This window comes from Ascaphus truei, chromosome 9 (genome assembly GCF_040206685.1).
Source record: "Ascaphus truei isolate aAscTru1 chromosome 9, aAscTru1.hap1, whole genome shotgun sequence".
Lineage (NCBI taxonomy): Eukaryota > Metazoa > Chordata > Amphibia > Anura > Ascaphidae > Ascaphus > Ascaphus truei.
Window position 1 is genome coordinate 26,276,142 of NC_134491.1, and position 21,389 is coordinate 26,297,530.

The following is a 21,389-nucleotide window of genomic DNA, read 5'->3' on the forward strand; positions in this document are numbered from 1 at the left end:
ACTCAGGGGTCGGGTTACCAGGCAATAAGAGGTTACAGGGGCAAAACGGCACTGTGTGTGCAGTTGGATGTTACCTGTCATGGTCCCCATTGCAGAGCCCTCTCACCGGGATGGAGAATGGCTGCCACACAGGACTGAGCGTGTTCTTTACTACCTCTGTCTTGTGACAGATGGTGAATCTATAAACAAGAACATAACAGTCAGGACCCCGTGACACGAAGCCCATCATTTAAACGCTACATTTCCCGCTTCCAATAACTCCTCATAATATAACTGCTCCCTATAACTCCTCGTACTGTCCCATATAACTGCTCCCTATAACTCCTCGTACTGTCCCATATAACTGCTCCCTATAACTCCTCATACTGCGCCATATAACTGCTCCCTATAACTCCTCGTACTGTCCCATATAACTGCTCCCTATAACTCCTCGTACTGCGCCATATAACTGCTCCCTATAACTCCTCATACTGCGCCATATAACTGCTCCCTATAACTCCTCGTACTGCGCCATATAACTGCTCCCTATAACTCCTCGTACTGTCCCATATAACTGCTCCCTATAACTCCTCGTACTGTCCCATATAACTGCTCCCTATAACTCCTCATACTGCTCCATATAACTGCTCCCTATAACTCCTCGTACTGCGCCATATAACTGCTCCCTATAACTCCTCGTACTGTCCCATATAACTGCTCCCTATAACTCCTCGTACTGTCCCATATAACTGCTCCCTATAACTCCTCGTACTGCGCCATATAACTGCTCCCTATAACCCCTCGTATTGTTCCATATAACTGCTCCCTATAACTCCTCGTACTGCGCCATATAACTGCTCCCTATAACTCCTCGTACTGCGCCATATAACTGCTCCCTATAACTCCTCGTACTTTCCCATATAACTGCTCCCTATAACTCCTCGTACTGTCCCATATAACTGCTCCCTATAACTCCTCATACTGCGCCATATAACTGCTCCCTATAACTCCTCATACTGCGCCATATAACTGCTCCCTATAACTCCTCGTACTGTCCCATATAACTGCTCCCTATAACTCCTCGTACTGCGCCATATAACTGCTCCCTATAACTCCTCATACTGCGCCATATAACTGCTCCCTATAACTCCTCGTACTGCGCCATATAACTGCTCATTATAACTCCTCGTACTGTCCCATATAACTGCTCCCTATAACTCCTCGTACTGTCCCATATAACTGCTCCCTATAACTCCTCATACTGCTCCATATAACTGCTCCCTATAACTCCTCGTACTGCGCCATATAACTGCTCCCTATAACTCCTCGTACTGTCCCATATAACTGCTCCCTATAACTCCTCGTACTGTCCCATATAACTGCTCCCTATAACTCCTCGTACTGCGCCATATAACTGCTCCCTATAACCCCTCGTATTGTTCCATATAACTGCTCCCTATAACTCCTCGTACTGCGCCATATAACTGCTCCCTATAACTCCTCATACTGCGCCATATAACTGCTCCCTATAACTCCTCGTACTGCGCCATATAACTGCTCCCTATAACTCCTCGTACTGCGCCATATAACTGCTCCCTATAACTCATCGTACTGCGCCATATAACTGCTCCCTATAACTCCTCGTACTGCGCCATATAACTGCTCCCTATAACTCCTCGTACTGCGCCATATAACTGCTCCCTATAACTCCTCGTACTGCGCCATATAACTGCTCCCTATAACTCCTCGTACTGTCCCATATAACTGCTCCCTATAACTCCTCGTACTGTCCCATATAACTGCTCCCTATAACTCCTCATACTGCGCCATATAACTGCTCCCTATAACTCCTCATACTGCGCCATATAACTGCTCCCTATAACTCCTCGTACTGTCCCATATAACTGCTCCCTATAACTCCTCGTACTGCGCCATATAACTGCTCCCTATAACTCCTCATACTGCGCCATATAACTGCTCCCTATAACTCATCGTACTGTCCCATATAACTGCTCCCTATAACTCCTCGTACTGCGCCATATAACTGCTCCCTATAACTCATCGTACTGTCCCATATAACTGCTCCCTATAACTCCTCGTACTGTCCCATATAACTGCTCCCTATAACTCCTCGTACTGCGCCATATAACTGCTCCCTATAACTCCTCGTACTGTCCCATATAACTGCTCCCTATAACTCCTCGTACTGCGCCATATAACTGCTCCCTATAACTCCTCATACTGCGCCATATAACTGCTCCCTATAACTCCTCGTACTGTCCCATATAACTGCTCCCTATAACTCCTCGTACTGCGCCATATAACTGCTCCCTATAACTCCTCGTATTGTTCCATATAACTGCTCCCTATAACCCCTCGTATTGTTCCATATAACTGCTCCCTATAACCCCTCGTATTGTTCCATATAACCGCACCCTATAACTTCACCTATTGCTCCATATAACTGCTCCCTATAACTCCTCGTACTGCGCCATATAACCGCACCCTATAACTTCACCTATTGCTCCATATAACTGCTCCCTATAACTCCTCGTACTGCGCCATATAACCGCACCCTATAACTTCACCTATTGCTCCATATAACTTACGTTCCATCCTCGTTGCTCCTATAAAATACCATGAATGGGTCGGATTTTCCAAAAAAATCTTTCTTATCCAGTTTACTGCCACAAAACTGCATAGTAGTGACATCCTAGTGAGAGGAGGAGATAGGGGGTGAGAGAGAGAGAAATGGACAGAGGAGGAGAGACGAGGAGGGGACAAGGGGAAGACATGGCATGAGAGAGAGTGCAAGTTACAGGAAAAGGGGAAGGGGGAGAGAGAGTGAGGGGATGAGAGAGCGTGGAAAGGAGAGGGGGTGAGAGCGCGTGGAAAGGAGAGGAAGTGGGGAGGCGGAAAGAAAGGAATGAAGAGAGAATGGAAGAGAGGGAGAGGAAGGGGGGAGAGGTGAGAAGAGAAAGAAAGGCAGGGTGAGAGATAGTGAGAGAGGGAGAGAGGGAAAGAGAAAGAAAGGCAGGGTGAGAGATAGTGGGAGGAGAGAGAGAGAGGGAGAGAGGGAAAGAGAAAGAAAGGCAGGGTGAGAGATAGTGGGAGAAGGAGAGAGAGAGAGGCAAAAGAGGTGAGAAGAGAATGAAAGAGCAAGGCAGAGATGGGAAAACAAGAGAGGGAGAAGGGGGGTCATACAACCGTTTTATTGTTCCTGGTAAAAAAATGCTTAAAATAATCAAGTAAAGAGTATATACCCTGCAGTTCCCAAGCTCCTCAGCTGATATGATGATAACCCCGCACTTCTTACTAGGAATACCTCTGAGAAAGAGAAAGACGGAGAACGGTCCAGTGATTGCAGGTGGTCAGGGACAGGTCAGGCAGTCCTAGTTTGTACCTAATGGGGGGTGACCTCCTTACTGCAGAATATCGGGGACAGACTCAGACAGTATACAGGGTGAGCTGTCTCTCTCTCGCTGCACAGCTTCGTTTATACAGTGTTGCCTAATTAATTCTAATTAAATCAGCACAAAGATACTAAACCCAAAGGAATAATTAGGAGCTGCATTGTTTAACCCCTTTGTTGCAACTCATTACACAGCAATTTCCCTTCTGGAAGTAAATGAGGTTTTTTTTGCAGCAGCTGGCTTTGAGGTGTATAGAGATACTTAGCACCATTATTCAGCGTAGCATGTTCATTATCTGCATATGGAGTTCACAGCCTCACTATACAGTGGAGCACCTACTGCAAGATGGTGTAAGAATGTCTTACCCATTAGACAATGATGGGGCAGGTTTCCCTGACCTGGAGTTTAGGTTGTAGGCTCCCATCCTATAGAGAGAAGAGAAACCCTTTAATATAGTCACCCTCTTATCGGAACATCTCTTCCGTGTCTTAACCTGCAAGGATCATTATACAGTGCTGCATGTTCATTATCAGTGGATAGACACTCAGCATCATGAAACAACGCAGTATAATTATTATCAGTGTATAGAGATATTCAGTATAATTATACAGTGCAAGGTGTTCGGTATAAGGGAATAGATACTCAGCATCATTAAACAACGCAGTATAATTATTAACAGTGTATAGAGATATTCAGTATAATTATACAGTGCAAGGTGTTCGGTATAAGGGAATAGATACTCAGCATCATTAAACAACGCAGTATAATTATTATCAGTGTATAGAGATATTCAGTATAAGTATACAGTGCAAGGTGTTCGGTATAAGGGAATAGATACTCAGCATTCGTATACACAGCAGAGTGCTCATTATTAGTGTTTAGATACTTAGCATCCTTATACAGTGCAGCTTGCTCATACAGATACTTATCACCATTATAGTATCATTATACAACGCAGCATGATCATACAGATACGTATCATCATTATAGTATCATTATACAGTGCAGTGTGTTCATTATCAGTATATCCAGGACTCCGTATCATTATTCTTGCTCAAATTAGGCTCTTACGTCAGTGATTTTTCCAGGCGGCTTCCAGCGGAACCAACAATCTCCCCCAATGTGCAGAAACACTGACCAAGGAAATCCTGTGGGTAGAGAGGCAAAGGATAAGGGGAGCGAGGGAAGAAATGGAAAGAAGACAAGAGGAGATATGTGAGAAAGGCGTTACATGGCTGATTGCTTTCACTTTATACTTTGATAGGGTGAAGGTACTCACGTGTTTGGACAGGTCGGGGCTTTTCGAATCCACATCGTACCTGCAAACAGCACAGGAGCAAAAGTGTTCAAGAGGTCAGAGTGTCCAAAACACTGCCCCTGAGGAACAGAGACTCATTAACCACACCCCTGAGTAACAGGTACTCATTAACCACACCCCTGAGTAACAGGTACTCATTAACCACACCCCTGAGTAACAGGTAGTCATTAACCACACCCCTGAGTAACAGGTAGTCATTAGCCCTGCCCCAGAGCAACAGGTAGTCATTAACCACACCCCTGAGTAACAGGTAGTCATTAACCACACCCCTGAGTAACAGGTAGTCATTAACCACACCCCTGAGTAACAGGTAGTCATTAGCCCTGCCCCAGAGGAACAGGTAGTCATTAACCACACCCCTGAGTAACAGGTAGTCATTAACCACACCCCTGAGTAAAAGGAAGTCATTAACCACACCCCTGAGTAAAAGGTAGTCATTAGCCCTGCCCCAGAGGAACAGATAGTCATAAACCACACCACTGGGTAACAGAGATTCATTAATGCTGCCTGAGGAACAAAGACTGAGTACCCCTGCCTCTGGAGGAACAGAGATTCATTGACCCTGCCCCTTGAGGAAAGGACATTTATTAACCAGGCCCCTGAAGTAATACAGAGTCAATAACATCAACCCAGATGAGCAGACATTCATTAAGCCCACCCCTGAACAGCATATGCTCCTTTACCCCACCCCTGAGAAACAATACACCCGTGTAAGCCTGCTGCGAAGGAGGGGAGTCTCCTTCATCCCACCCCAATGCCAAAGTGTCTGAGTAACCCTGCATCCTCCGAACATATTCTTATTAACAGGTGTCGACAAATGCACTCGCCCGGTTGCCATGGGCGTGTGCATTTTGGCAGCTGTCGACTGCTTACCTGCGGCGGCAGCCCCCAGCGTCTCCCGGACTTCTCCGTCTTCTTCTGCAAATTCATCTTTTCCCCCTGCAGCTCCAGTTAAAATGGCCATGTGGTGTCAAATGATGCAGACCCACATTATGCGATGCCAGGCGACGTCATGACATCACTGTGTCCCATTGCTATGGCAACGTGGTGTCTTTCGGCGCCGCACAGCCATTTTAACGAGCTGCAGGAGGAAAATATGAATTTGCAGGGGAGAAGAGCGCACCACGCCGTCGGACCCCGGAGTCGGACCCCACCGCAGGTAAGTGTCGTGAGGGGGGGTGAGGGAGTGTTTTGGGGGCGACTGATTTTGAGGGAGGGGACGAATGGGTTTTTGCCCAGTTTGTTGAGCCCGGCTTATTAACCACGCCCCTGGAAGAGAAAGGCTCAGTAACTCCCCCTCTGAGGAACAGAAACTCGTTAACCCTGTCCATAAGGAAATACAGATTTATTAACCTGCCCCTGTGAAGCATATGTACATTAACTCCGTCCTTCCATATCACAGAGACCCCTGAAGTGGAGGTAGTTACCACTCCCCCAGAGTTAGTTGCCCCAGGGTTGGGTGGATACTGCAGAGCGGCCTCCGCAACGGTCTAGGACCTTTCGCTGCCGTCACTCCGCTGCAGGCACTCCGCTGCTGTTTAGCCGCTGCTTTTTAGCTGCCAGCCATTTCGCCACCAAGGTAATTTATAGCATAACCCCTTAAATGTCCCTCTTACCCTAAACACCACTAGCCTTAACTCCTAATGCTAACCCAGAAAACCTTAACCCCTTACCATAAAACCCCTAATCTGAACCCCCTAAATGTACCCCTTACATTAAAAACGTAACCTTAACCCATTACCCTAACACCCTAACCTTACACCTTACCCTTAAAAGATTAATATCAACCTGTTAACCTAAACCCCTAACCTAAAAACCCTTACCCTAAAACCCCTAAAGTTAACCCCTAACGCTAATCACTTACCTTAGGGGCGAAATGGCCAGCGGCTGACTGTCCTTGGCGGCTAAAGGGCAGCACGTGAACGGCAGCGGCGAAAAGTCCCATTCCACCCCCGCAAGGACACAACTCACAGGTCAAATCGCAGGTTCTGCTTCTCCTCGAAGAAATAATCCAGGATGAATTTGCGCACAAATTCCGGGTGCAGGGAGTTATCGATCACCTCGGTGCGTCCAAACTGCAGGAGGGGGTAACAAGCAGAGTATTACTGAGTGTTACTGTGCGAGGGACAACAATTGGAGTATTATTGAGTGTAACTGCATGAGGGCAACAATCAGAGTATTACTGTGGGGGGGGTCAGGCAATTATCCATGTATATCTGAGTATTGTCACGTGAGCGGCATCTATCAGCACTACTGAGTATTTCTGTGGGAGATTTAGCAATCAGAGTATTTCTGATAATTGCCGTGGGAGGGGTAAGAAGTTGAGTTTACTGAGGGTTACCATGGCAGGGCAACAATCAGATAATTACTTAGTATTACTGGAGGTAGGGTAATAGAGTATTCCTGTGGGAGGGGCAACAATCAGAGCATCACTGAATATTACTGTGGGAGGAGCGGGCAATAACCTGAGTATTGTTGCGGAATGGGCAATCATCATCTTATTATTATGGTAGGACATCAGAGTATTACTAAATATTACTGTGGGAGTGGTAACAATCAGAGTATTACTGAGTAGGAGCTTCAAGATTTAGAATATTACAGGGTATTACTGTGGGAGGAGCAAAACTCCCAGTATTACTGAGTATTACTACTGGAGGGGCAGGTATTCTGAGTATTGCTTGTGATAGACAACAGCTAGAGTATTATTGGGTATTAAAGCAGAAGAATAACATTCAGATTATTACTGCAGTAATGTATTAATAAGAATTACTGCTGGGGTGTAGCAGTCAGCGTATTATCGAGTATTGCTGCGGGATTGACAGGTAATAATCTGAGAATTAATGATGGAGGGATAGGCAATGAGTAATATCAATGGAGGTACAGGTAATATTCAGAGTGTTATTGTGGTAATTCTATGCTATAAATATAATAATGCTGGAAATATAAAACAAATATACTGGAAATATGTGTATATATTATAATATACAGGTAGGTAGGTGTAGGTGTAGGTATATATGTATATATATAATTTTTTTGTGTGTGTGAGATATATATATATACTTAGTTTAGTTATGGTGAGTAAAAAAAGTGACAAAAACCCTCCATAGCAAAGCATATAGCAAATGAAAATATAACTGTATGCTCATTTGCATGTCTTAGACAGGTCTGCAACCCCGCCTTTCATCATTATCACCTAGCACACAGCACTTCCACTGCAGCAAGGGATTCTGGGAAATGACATGCAAATGAGCACACAGTGCCACTTTTTGCTTCAAAACCATTTTAAACAAGGTTTCCTATAGGCTTATGCTTGCTGCATGGTCACAGCTTTAAGCACAGCCAGGGTTAAGATGCATAGCCAGTAAACCCACCCAAAGACAGCCGTTTCGACCTTAATGGGTCTCATCAGTGTGGGGTTGGTTACACAGGCTATGAAACAATATATATATCACACACAAAAAATACCGCATCTAAGCCCCAAGATAATAAGATAGTACCCAAAAGCTAGAATGAACTCTTACATTAACAAGGTCTAGCGGTGCTCAGGGATATAAGCAAATAGAAACCACAAGAGAAATTCCCTGAAAGAGCACACGGGTATACCAAGTAAAGTATGAACACGTTTATTAATGTACCATTAAAACTATATAAAGAAATGGTAAAATGAAGGGGGCCTCCTAACCACAAATAACAATGCACTACAGTAGATGGTCAGCAGCAGAGTATTACATATTTAGCCTTGCAGTACTTACATTGTTATTTGTGGTTAGGAGTCCCCCCCCCCCCCCCCGTTTTACCATTTCTTTATATAGTTTTAATGGTACATTAATAAACGTGTTCATACTTGACTTGGTATACCCGTGTGCTCTGCACACACACATACAGTACACCAATATAAATAACAGGCAATCCACTGTCAAAAAAGTGATGGCTTTATGGGTCCGACGTTTCGGTTAACAGCAGAACCTTGTTTAAGGAAGGTTCTGTTGGTAAACAAAACATCGGACCAATAAAGACATCACTTTTTTTTTTTACAGTGGATTGCCTGCTATTTATATTGGTTTATTATACTTGTAATACATACAGTGCACCCACATCGGATTACATGGAGTGTATCAGCCCTATAAGCGTGTTATATATAAATATATATATATAAAATATATATATTTATTGATACGCCATAATATATATATATATATATACACACACACACCCTCCATTAAATGCTTCACTGCGAGAACATCCCCCCTCCACCTTGAGAAGCCGACACCGTAGCTGTTAATTAGCCAGATACTAATTATATGTCAGCAGCTCATTGAGATCCCTCGCCCCAACTCCTCATTTTCCTGATTATTCTGGTACATTAAACATGAAAGATTAATTCAACAAGTCTTTACGCACACAGCTCTGTCACTGAACCTCCATCCTGCACCTCACTCTCTCCCTCTCGTTCTCTCTCCTTCCCCTACCATCCCACTCTCTTCCTTCCCACTATCTCACCACACACACACACACCTCTGCTCTCCCTCTCTCCCTGACCCACTTTCTACCCCCCCTGGCTGTTCTGCACTTGGGGTCTCCGCTCCACTTGCTTCCTGAAGATTACTTGACTCCATCTGCCTGAAGGGGATATAACCTTCCCCCCCCCCCACACACACACTCTCACTCTCACTCTCTCTCTCTCTCTCTCTCCCACACTCCCTCTTCCGCCCCTCCCCCACACTCCCTCTCCCGCCCCTCCCCCACACACCCTCTATCCCACTTCTCCCCCACACCTCCTCTCTCCCACCTCTGCACCACACCTCCTCTCTCCCACCTCTGCACCACACTCCCTCTCCCACCTCTCCCTCACACTCCCTCTCCCCATTACTCCCTTTCCTGTCTCTCCCCCACACTCCCTCTCTCCCCCACACTCCCGCCTCTCCCACCTCCCCCCACACTCCAGCCTCTCCCACTTCCCTCCACACTCCTGCCACTCCCACCTCCCCCCACACTCCAGCCTCTCCCACTTCCCTCCACACTCCTGCCACTCCCACCTCCCCCCACACTTACTCTGTCCCCCACACTCACACTCTCTTGTATCTCTTGCTCTCTCTGCCACTCTCCTTCCTAATCTCTTCCACTCCACTTCTCGCTGTTAACTTTCTCTCTCTTTCCTTAAACTCCCACTTTACACGTTCTCTATATTTACATGGTATCAATGTCTATCTTTGTACCTATGTATCTTTGTATGTATTTGTACCTCTATTTCTGTATCTATCTACAGCTAACATAACACTAGCTGGCGTTTGCCCGCAGAATGAAATTGTGCATTAACACAGCGAATTCAAATCAATGGCCGCTTCTCCCGCTGTATATGTCCTGCTGCAACACACCATCTGCTACATCTGTCTTATCATGTATCTGTCCCTGTGTGTATCTGTATGTCTGTCTACAGTATCTACAGTATCTACAGTATCTATCTATCTCTCTGTATCTATTTATGTCGAATTTGTTCTAACGCGCTACTCACCAAGAAACTTAGTATTAGAGTGCGTGTAGGATCTAAGGGAGGACAGCCACCCCAGACCTACAACCGGGACCTACCGAAAGAAAACATATAGGGGAACGACGGGGAAGACAAACAAAGGGGGGAACATGAATGGGAACAGGAGAACTGGTTGCCAGGATATTAGGGTCTGTTTGCAATGTTTTGTTTAAAATCATACATCTATCTATCATCTCTCTCTGTATATCTCTCTGTCTCTCTCTCTTTCTTTGTATATTATCTGTATATCCTACAGTATCTCGTTCTCTCTATATTGTATATATGTCCTTCTCTCTCTTTTTTTTTCTCGATCACTTGCTCACTTTCCTTCACTGTCTGTCTGTCTGTCTGTCTGTATGTCTGTCTGTATGTCTGTCTGTATGTCTGTCTGTCTGTATGTCTGTCTGTATGTCTGTCTGTATGTCTGTCTGTCTCTCTCTCTCTCTCTCTCTCTCTCTCTCTGGAGGGAGAAGTACTGTAGATGGTGAGATTGCATTTTGTTGGACCAACAGGTAGTTATTAAGTTACAAGCATTGGGTATGGCAGCAGTACCTGATAAAGGACCCTGAGAGGTTTGAAACATCAGTGAGTCTGATCACACTACCTGCTCCTTCTCCATCATTTATTATACTACATTGAAGAAAGGACCAACACGGCCACCCACCCTTCTTTCTCTTCTACCTCTTTGCCTCTCGCTCTCCCCCATTCCTCTGCCTTTCTTTCCTTGCCTCTGCCTGTCTCCTAATCTCTTCTTATTTCTCTCTCTCATTATCATCTCCTCCCTCTGTCTTTCCTACTCTACCTCCTCTGAATTCTGACACATCCTTTCTGACTGTCGCTCTCCCCAATGATCTGACACTTCAGTTTGTGACTTTGGAATAAATGGCTCTAAGCTGCAGTGACAGAGTGACAGCAAACGAGGGACATATATGACATTGCTAAGCTAACAGGACAGCTTCCCGATCACGGCAAGAACACACCACACTGTATAATGTTGCTGAGTTTCTCTCTTTACACTGATAATACACATGCTACACTATATAATGGTGCTGATAATGAACATGCCGCTCTATATAATGATGATGAGTAGCTATGCACTGATAATAAACACAGTGCACTGTATACTGATGATGAGTATCTAAACACTGATAAAAAACATGCTGTGCTGCATACTGATGCTGAGTACGTACAGTATTCATCTCCCCCTGTTAATTTCCTAGAGAAAATCTAATCTAACTTGGTCCCACAGATCATTGCCAGGTCTGCCCTCTTGGTAATTTTATCGGCTACCCCATTTAAGGAAGGCAGGTGTCACTTACCTCTCTCCACTGCTTACTCTCTACACCCTGAGTGTACAGAACACACACTGCAAAACAACAAAGAACTCCTGTTATAAGCATATCCACCTTATAACATCTCATTGCCCTGACATGCCCCTTCCTATAGGGGTATCCCCTATACCAACACCCCCCCCCCCCACAACATACCCCTTACTGTAACAAGAACACCCCAATAAGAAAGACATCCCCTCATAGCCCCAATGTGCCCCTTTTTATGGGAGGAGTCCCTGTAATAAGAACACCCCTCATTATAATAACGTCATCACAACCCTGGTGTGCCCATAACTCCTGATATAATAACATTCAAAATATCTCCTCACAGGTCCAGCATGTCTCTTCCTATGGCAAGAACTCCTGTTATAAGAACAACCCTCATTATAAGAACATGTCTTCATAGCCTCAGCAGGTCCCTTCCTATGGAAGGAGCCCCTGTTGTGTTGGAGTGAGGTTAGGTTTGCTGAGCTCCCTCAGGGCCTCTTGCCCTGTAAGAGATGGGGCAGTAAGCTCAGGAAAGTCCCACGATGTTGGAGGGATGGACGGCCTCAGTTTGGACTATTTGCAGCAAATCAGAAAGTTGAAAGACGACAAGTTTAAGAGACACCTGAGTGAGGAATCAGGCCAACTCAAAGCCAGGTATGAGAGTGTGGTAAAGGAAAATCAGCAAAGAGAGATATAGGATCAGCAAAGAGCAGGATATAGAGACAGAGGATGGAGAGGCAAGTCCACTCCAAGAGCTGGAGAGATATACTAAGCCTAGCGAGATGTGTGCGTGAAGAACAGAGATGAAGAAGCAGATGTGGGAGAGAAACTAGAGCCGGAGAGAGAAATCCCACAGACTCTGAGCTGTGGAGGAGTTAATACAAGCAGAAGAGGCTCTCAGACATTGTACACAGAATACTAGCCAACCGACAGAGAGGTACATCACAAAGAGCACTGCTACATCAGTCACAGAAAGGCACAGGGACTGGTAGAAAATCCTGTCTACTGCAACAAACAGAATGCAGAGAAGAGTAGTGCACAGCCCAAAAAAGCCAAAGTCTTTGTACTAGGTCTATTATTCAAAAACATTGGGGAATACTTTGTATGAATCCGGTCCTGCATATATATGTAGAACCGGGCCCTACATTTGTTTACAGGAGGGCAAAAACTATTGCCACATATATTTCACCTAGTGACATTTCTGCCCCAATGATTGAAAACGTACCTTTTTCAACTAAAGGTTCATTTCAATGTGAGGCATGTACTGTATTGCATGTAAAGACGTGAAACTGTCCACGACTTTTTCTTCCGGCACACCTCAAAATAAAAAAATGTAAGATAAATAATTTTATTAATTGCAAAACTCAGTTTGTAATTTATTTATTAATTTGTGGGTAGATCCCTAAAAAAAATCAAATCCTTGAACATCTAAGGTTAATTAGAATTAAAGATCTGAACCACCCGGTTTCAAAACACTTTACTGAATGTAAATATGGTGGGGACAAGAATTTTTGTTTCTTAGGGATAGAACAGGTCCAAAAGAAAGCAAGAGGTGGGGATCATGTTAAGCTATTAGGCCGCAGGGAAGCGTCCTGGATTTTCACCTTAGGGACTCTCTTCCCTGTATAAATGAATGTGGAGTGGAATTTTGGTCATTTTTTGGAATACCAACCTCCTATTTTTGTAAATTTATCTTTACAGTTATTAATTTATTAAAATTAATCATTTTATATATTTTTTGGACCCTTCACATGTGTTTTCAATACTGCTTCAATTCAGTTTGCATTGACTTTTGTCATAATTTATTTAATATGGATATAAATATTGTGTGTGTGTGTATATATATATATATATATATATATATATATATATATATATATATATGTATATAAGCACACATATATGTGTGTATGTATTTTGTATATACATAGAAACATTATTTATTAATATTTATTTTTCATTATGATATTTGAGTTAGTTGTTTTTTGATCTCTTTTTTTATTTGACATTATTTCTTATTTTTGTTTTCATTTATTTATTATTTTTCATAAGTGTATTTCTTATTTTTTTTTAATATATTTATTAGTATATTTTGTTGATATGGGTATATATTTATTTTGTGAGTTAAATTTCAGTCATATTTTGTAATCCTTAATTATGGTTTTTTTTGTTTTCTTCAGTTATATAATATCGATTTATTTATATATTCCTTCAAATTATATTTATAATAAGTGAGTCATTGGAGATTTAGCTTGAGGTGTATTTGTTTTTATATGTTATTTTCTCATTCCAATTTGTTTTTATCTGTTGTACTAATTATGTATTGTTGTCTTATGTTTGTAGTCTCTTATGTTTCTGATAATGTGTATATCAGGGGTGTTTTCGCTTGGCTATATAACCTGACTGAAATCGCCTAATAAACAGGAGAGATTTTTGACGCACACTGGTGTCAGACTCAATTATTTCTCCTCCGAGCTGCTCGTACTTTTCCAGGGCTGTAACAGTGGGAAAGGCCTCCGGAGGTGTTCGATCCGATGTACTGGAGACGATCCCTACATATGCTGAAGTAGAGGATTTATTATTAAGAGTTTCTATTCTAAGTATTGTATGCTTTGATATGTATTATTATTATTTGGCAGTCTCATCGGAGTGTTTTCTATAGGGAGTGACAGTTGGCGATGCCTCCTGGGATCGCTCTTGTAGGGGGGAGTGCGCTTCGTCTTCAGTGCTGAACTTGGGCACTCCGGGAGGGATTTTGAGAATTGCCTTGTTGTGTTTGGATCTTTTAGGGCTCCGTTCTTTTTCTTGTGTCCACCGACGGCAGCGCTGACTTCAATGGGCGGTCCGGGACATTGCGTATGCGCAGGATGTTGTACGTTATGACGTCATCGCGCTTTTTGGCGTGAAATGGGAATATTGAGCAGTGGTTTAAAAGACTGCAGGACACAAATATGTTTGACTGCTTGATAAAGTACACACGTACGAAACGCGTAGGAGGTTTGCTCCTCTATGCTTTTGACCTTCCAATAAAGTATTTTTTCATTGTATGGATCCCTCTCCTCCCTCCGTTCTTTGGCTGTGCACTGCTCTTCTCTGCCTTCTGGACTTGAATTTCGATAGATAGGGATGAAGAAGCGCTCAAATGCTAGGTATAATAACCAATGATAGCCAAAGCCAATGTCCAAGTGTAATCCAGAACACAATAATAGTGAGTAAAGTAGCTAGCAATATTAGGTAATAAGCCTCCTGAAGACAGGTAATGGGCAGGAATAACCCCCCACGATCAGTCTCATTGGAGGCAACCCTGTAGCAGTAATAAAGTACTCACGAATCCTTGACTTGGGACTGGCAGGAAGTGCAGCTTCCAGGGTAGTAGATGCAGGAAGTGGAAAGGAGCGCACGATCCAACAGAGACGCGTTGGATTTTAGGTTTATGACCCAATAAAGTTTATATTTTTTTGGTATTGGGTCCTCTCTTTGCTCCGTTGGATCGTGCGCTCCTTTCCACTTCCTGGACTTGAATTTCGGCAGTTGCACGTCGTTTCCAGCTCTGGAAGTGGGTGATTGTGAGTACTAATGTGTCTACTGAATTTGACAATCCCAATGAAATAGATGGTGTGTGATTTTTTTGCATACCACCTGTTTTCAGGGACTACTTGTCATGAAGCTATTCATGGATATACTAATTTCTATTTATATATATGGTTATGGATTCACCCTTCCTTTTGTCAGTCTGGATGTAAGTCATAATATTTTGCCCTGTGCTTGAGCACTCTTTCCACGCCATACATCTACTGCAACAAACAGTCAGAAAGAGAGAGAAGAGCACAGTGAGCTGCCAAGACTCACAGCAGCATTACAGAATGTCATTTTAGTTGATTCTATATTTGTGTGATTAATATGTATTGTAATTCTGTTTAATGTCTCCAAAAAATAGGGGGAGTGGATCCCTGATATAACCCGCCCCCTATACAAGTACATGCCCTATACTGAATGCTACTCACTGGGGTCTGACTTTGAGAATGTGTCTTTATCCAGCAGGTGCCTGAAAATAAACAGATACAAGATATTACACACAATGCTGTCACTACACCTCAATCCTGCACCCTGTGCTATACCAGCAGTGACCCCACACACACATGGCTCTGTCATTGTGCCGCATCCTGCCCTTCAATTTTATTGCTAAAAGACAGGCAACATGTGTGCAATACAAAAACACACGTTGTACAAAAGCCAAATATTACATATTATACAAGGGAGAAAAGTACACAAATCCAATGCAATTTTTCAAATACAGTATTCACATTTTCCCACAGTTTTTACCACTCTTTCTGTTCTCTTCTGCTTTCCGCTCTCTGTTTGTGCCCTCTGATCTGAGTAACCATCGTCTGTAGTGTTTCCTCGTCACCAATGTCTTTCTTTTTTACTGACTAATACCTCTGATCTCCAAAGCTTGTGTAATATGGGGGCATTTATCACCCTCAGGGTGCTGGCATTAACTCTCAGATACTTAGAAGCAAAACCAAATACTATCTCTGCGTATGTCTGTGCATGTAAATGTTTTATTCCAAGTTTCTGTACGACTTTCTCCCAAACAGCCTGTGAGAAGCTACAATCCTGTATAAGGTGTTCTACTGCCTCCAGTTGTCCAGCACACCTCTCCCTCGGCCAGTCCCTAGGCCTGTGATTCTGGTGTTTTAAGTTTGTCCTGACATACTGTAGGTCTTCCCATGACTGGTCAACCACAAAACATCTCATTTTACAAGGGATTTGCTTCACTCTAAAAATCCCCAGTGCCTCCTGAGCTCTGACTGACGGACAATGGAAAAACCGCAACTGCAGCTAAGAAAAGTACTTACTTAAAAGTACTTACTGTACGATCATTTTATATTACACTTTCCTGGGAGTGTTTATTAGCTCTTTCGCAGTTAAATTCCAACCTCTTATTTGTTTAATAACTTTCCTCATATAAACTGTAGGATTAGACCTTTTGGTTATTATTGTTCTTACCGGGCCCCCTGTGAACCAGTCTCTTAGAGCCCAAAACCTCTTTTTTTTAGCATTGATGGCCACAAGAGAGCATCTTTGTTGTCGACTACGGGAACTATATTCTGGCATAGAAATTGTAGACCAAAAAACAAAGTCTGCATTCACCAGGCTTTTACCCCCTTGTTAAACTCCTAAGTAAACAATGTTTTTTTAAATTGGATTAAGGCAATTACCCCCAAATAACTGAAAGAACATATTGATTACCTGTAACATAATTCTCTCCGTTGGTGGAAAAACTACACTGACATAAACAAAAAGTGGTAATGAAAAGGCTTCTAAGATTCGTACTCTATTTTCAAAGATAATTTTCGACCTTTCCAGGTACAAACGTCCAGCTTCAGCTGCCAGTTTTGCTCACTCAAGTTCTCTTTCCAAAAAAAACCCAAAATATTAATGTTGTTTTGTGATTCAGAAAATCCGTCAGCTAACTGGAAATCAGGGTCAGGAGACCCTGCCCAATAGCAGACAGGTGTTTCATGGTTTACCCTGGAGTTTGACACCGCTCCAGATTCATTCATTAAAGTTCTCACTTCTTTCACTTCCTCAGGATTGGTGACAAATATTGTAACATCGTCTGCATAAGCAAGACATTGTATTTTTTCTTGAGAAAGTACTGCTATCCAAAAAGCTTTTATGTTTGTATTCCCCTCCAAAAGTCTTAGAAAAGGATCTATCGCAAAAACATATAACAGGGACTTAAAGGTCATCTGACGCCAGATTTTACATTAAACCGCTCTCTGTGCCACTATTGGGATTTCTGATGCTCCATTATACAAAGTCTTAACCCACATTATAAACTTATTGGGAATCCCATAGCTTTTTAGAACAGAAAATAAAAGAGTATGATTTGCTCTATCAAATGCTTTGCTTTGATCTTTAATTCATACAGAGCCCTTCATAAAGACCATTCTACTGAACTCAAAGATTTCTCTTACCGATAACAGGTTATTAAATATCTGTCTCCCTTTCACTGCACAGCCCTGTCGCTCACTAATCAGTGTATCTGACACACAACTTAACCTTATAAACAAAATCTTAGCTAAAATCTTGCAGTCAATGTCTAATAACGATATGGGTCTCCAATTCTTTAAATCATGTTCACTACCCTTTTATATAATAATACTAATAAGGATTCCTGCTGGGAGACTCCTAGTTCTTGGTAAACTAAAGTGGAATTGTAAATCTGATCTAGGAGCGGCGCTAACATATCCTTGGAGCATTTGTAAAACTCTTCAGCTAGTCCATCTGATCCAGGAGTTTTCTTTAATTGTAAAGATGCTATAGCATCATCCACCTCGGAGTTACTGATGGGTCTTATAAGGGCTTCTGTCTCTTCATTATCAAGGGTTAGTAATCTTAAACGATTTAAAAACGTCCCTTTCTCCCTCAGTGCGGGGTCTTCTGATGTATATAAATCACTGTCGAATCTTGAGACTAGTGGTCTCTAGTAAGAGGTGGTCAGTAAATGCCATTGGCTTTAAACCAATGGTACTAATTTCAATAGCACTTGTCACATAAGTTCTATCTATACAACTACTGTATTCCCCCCTACTATAGCTAAACCCAGGCTTGTCTGGAAAGATAGGGGCTCATTCTAGTAGCTTCTATAAAATCACTGCCAAAATGAACGGTTAGGCACGACCCTACCTCACGGCCTGACATTTGCGTACCTTTATATCGCAGGCTCACCACATTAATCTGCTTGGCTGGGGGCTTGGAAACTTGGGTAACTGGTAAACTTTGGTCCAGTCCCGGCACCTCTCCATACGGACCCCTTGTTGTGCCCGCATTTCTGCTCTCCTCAGCTTCTCTCCAGCTTCTCCTGGAACGCTTCTTTGTTCTGCACCATCTGTGGCTGGTAGTGACCTCCCCAATCCTCCACTGCTGCCGCCGGCTGCTCCATCCATGTAGGAATCTGCTCTGTAATGTTCTCACTGCCCCTCACATCATTTATGCATGGGGCCTTTGCTGTATTACTGCCCCCAGTGGTTACTCCGTCTGTGCCTGGAGCTGGTCTCTGTGCAGTATTGCTGCCCCCAGTGGTCGCACTATCTGTGCCTGGAGCTGGTCTCTGTGCAGTATTGCTGCCCCCAGTGGTCGCACTATCTGTGCCTGGAGCTGGTCTCTGTGCAGTATTGCTGCCCCCAGTGGTCGCACTATCTGTGCCTGGAGCTGGTTTCTGTGCCGTGTTAATGCCCCAGTAGATGATTCCTCTGTATTTGGGTTTTGTCTCTTTATACATTTCTCAGGAGGCTCAAACTCTGTAACTAGGGTTTCCGTCTTTGTTTTTTTTCTTCCCCCCTGGGGATGGTCTATGTGCAGTGTTACTGCCCTCAGTGGTTTCCCCTTTGTATAGCAGGGACTTGTTCTCTCACTCCCTCGCCACTCCCAGCAGTCACACAGACTATACAGATTTGTCTGTTTTGCAGTTTCAGTGCTACAGACATTCTCACCTCTTCTTCTGGTTATACTGTCTGGGTAGGTTACTGCTTTATGAGAGCTCCCCTCAGCATTTTCTCCATGTCCTGGAGAGATTTCCCTCCTTCAATTAGTTTCTCCCCTCTGTACAGTCTGTGCTGGACTCCCTAAGGCTGCACACTTAACAGCTCCCTTTACTCCGTCCTGTGCTCTGTGCACAGATTGTGCTCTCCTAGTGCTGTTTGCTGGCTCCTGTGCAGGGTTCACAGTGTTTGCAGCACACAGGCAGTTTATAACATTGCTGACTACAAGACAGGATATGAACCTGCAGGGCAGAGGTGGGGAATAGTACACCGACCTTGGCTTGGGATCTGAGGCCTGAGATGCAGGGGTAGTCAAGGCCAATTCTGAGGTTGAGGCAGGCAGCAGGCAGGGGTGTCCAGGTCCAGGCAGAAGTCAAGCACAAGCAGGTAAACACAGAGGCAAAGACAGGTCTCAAGCAGAACGAGGTACAGAATACTTTGCACGAGCAGTGACAGGGAGCAACTGCCTGCCATTTAAAGACATAGGAGGTAGTTATCACTGCTCAACCTTAATATTCAACAATATTATAGAAAGCATGGCGGTGCATGGGGAATGAGAAACATATTTTTTACAGGTGACCCAGAATGATCACAGAAAAGATTCCCACCAATTTGCACCTAAATTACCAAAAACAGTATGAAGGGAACAAGTTGGTCCCAACATCCATATAATGCAAGAAACCAGGAGGTTAAAAAAACAAAAATATTTTTTTTAATTAATCTATGCTAACTCTTCTAGATGAAACAAAAGTGTATTTTTATATTTTGTGTATTTATAATAAAATTATTTAAAAAAGAAAGCACTAGAGTATGCCTATTTGTTGCACTCTTCTATAACTGCAAGTATATGCATAAAGTGATTGTGTGTTTATTCACAACACATGTGAGCAAGGCTAATTCTCAAGTCAGTGTGGAGTCTATAATTAGTGACTCCTCTCAGAAATCAGGTAAGTATTAGATGTAAAATACACACATAATATACTCTATGAAAGTTGGAATGTATACAAAGTATAACCATAGATACCAGATTTATGTAACATTGTAGACCTGAAATGTGACCATTAGCAGCAACACAGATACAATTGTAACTGTCATTCCCCAAATATATATTTACAATTACATAGGCTGTGTCTGCATCTAATGAGTAGTTTCAACTGCCATACAAGGGGTTAATATCCCCATTGCTTGTAAATTACTTTATTACGAGCTTAATCAGAGTATGCTGGATGTATGCATACTGTTGGAGAATGACCAGATAGTAATATGGTTAATACAACCGTTTAACAGCATCTGTTTGCAAGTGACTCTTGCCCGGTATACTCCCTCACTGCTCCAAACACGGCTGACGTCATCAGTGAGTGCGTCGTCCATTTAAAGGCCAGAAGCAGCTGCTGGCAATGAGGGCCAGAGAGAGTCTGACCTCCTATCAGGAAGTGAGGAGCAGGAATTGCCAGGAAGCAAGATGGCCATGGTAGCTTCAGTGACGGTGAGAGGTCTCTTACTGTCAGCAGCCATCTTAGGTATCCGGACAGATCGCTTATAGTATCCCCCCTGCAGGGTCGAACTCCAGGGCAACCAGATCCTGGTTATCTGGACGTCCACAGTGGGGGAGGTCGGGATGTATCTGGACGAGTTCTTGGGAAAGGTTGAGGTGTACTCTGGGTAACTGGGGCTGGCTTGGCTGTGTCTATGGCAGGTCAGGGAGTAACTGGGACTTGTCGGGCTGTAATTCGGACTGGTGGGGTTGTAGCTGGGACTGGTGGGGTGGGTTGTGGAGTTACTGGGAATAGTCGGGCTGTAACTAGGACTGGTGAGGCTGTGACTGGGGGAGGTCGGGGAGTTACTGGGACTGGTGGGGTTGTAACTGGGACGGGTGGGGTGGGTCAAGGAGTAACTGAGACTGGTCGGGCTGTAACTAGGACTAGTGGGGCTGTGGCTGGGAGAGGTCGGGGAGTAACTGGGACTGGTCGGCTGTAACTGGGACTGGTGAGGCTGTGGTTGGGAGACATCAGGGAATAAATGGCACTGGTTGGGCTATAACTGGGACTGGTGGGGCTGTGGCTGGGGGACGTTGGAGAGGAGGAGGTGGGAGAGGTGGACAACTTGGCCTGGGGGATTTCTGGATGTGTTGGAGCATGGTAATGGCAGACACGATGTTAGCAGGAGTAAAGATGGGAACCTCATCCGTAGAGTCTATGTCGTCCATGGACAACTGGCAGAATAGGGCATCTGCCTTCACCTTGGATCCTGGGCGATTTGAGCCCCCAACAGGATGACAGGGTG

General features: G+C 43.7%; 1 protein-coding gene across 3 annotated transcripts in view; it reads right to left on the reverse strand.

Annotated features, from left to right (window-relative positions):
* The window catches only part of CPNE5 (copine 5), a 68,012-nt gene that overhangs the window by 38,201 nt on the left and 8,422 nt on the right, over window positions 1-21,389 (reverse strand). The window contains exons 1-10 of one of the 3 annotated variants that reach the window (XM_075613975.1): window positions 18,276-18,629; window positions 15,561-15,601; window positions 11,557-11,603; window positions 6,682-6,785; window positions 4,672-4,711; window positions 4,464-4,540; window positions 3,758-3,817; window positions 3,243-3,306; window positions 2,589-2,692; window positions 75-179 (exon numbers count right to left, since the gene is read on the reverse strand). In XM_075613975.1, coding sequence (XP_075470090.1) covers window positions 75-179; window positions 2,589-2,692; window positions 3,243-3,306; window positions 3,758-3,817; window positions 4,464-4,540; window positions 4,672-4,711; window positions 6,682-6,785; window positions 11,557-11,603; window position 15,561 — 602 coding nt within the window. In that variant the 5' untranslated portion in view covers window positions 15,562-15,601; window positions 18,276-18,629. Of the gene's footprint in view, window positions 1-74; window positions 180-2,588; window positions 2,693-3,242; window positions 3,307-3,757; window positions 3,818-4,463; window positions 4,541-4,671; window positions 4,712-6,574; window positions 6,592-6,681; window positions 6,786-11,556; window positions 11,604-15,560; window positions 15,602-18,275; window positions 18,630-21,389 lie in introns of those variants that run through there. The other 2 variants (XM_075613974.1, XM_075613976.1) reach the window with 2 other exon arrangements.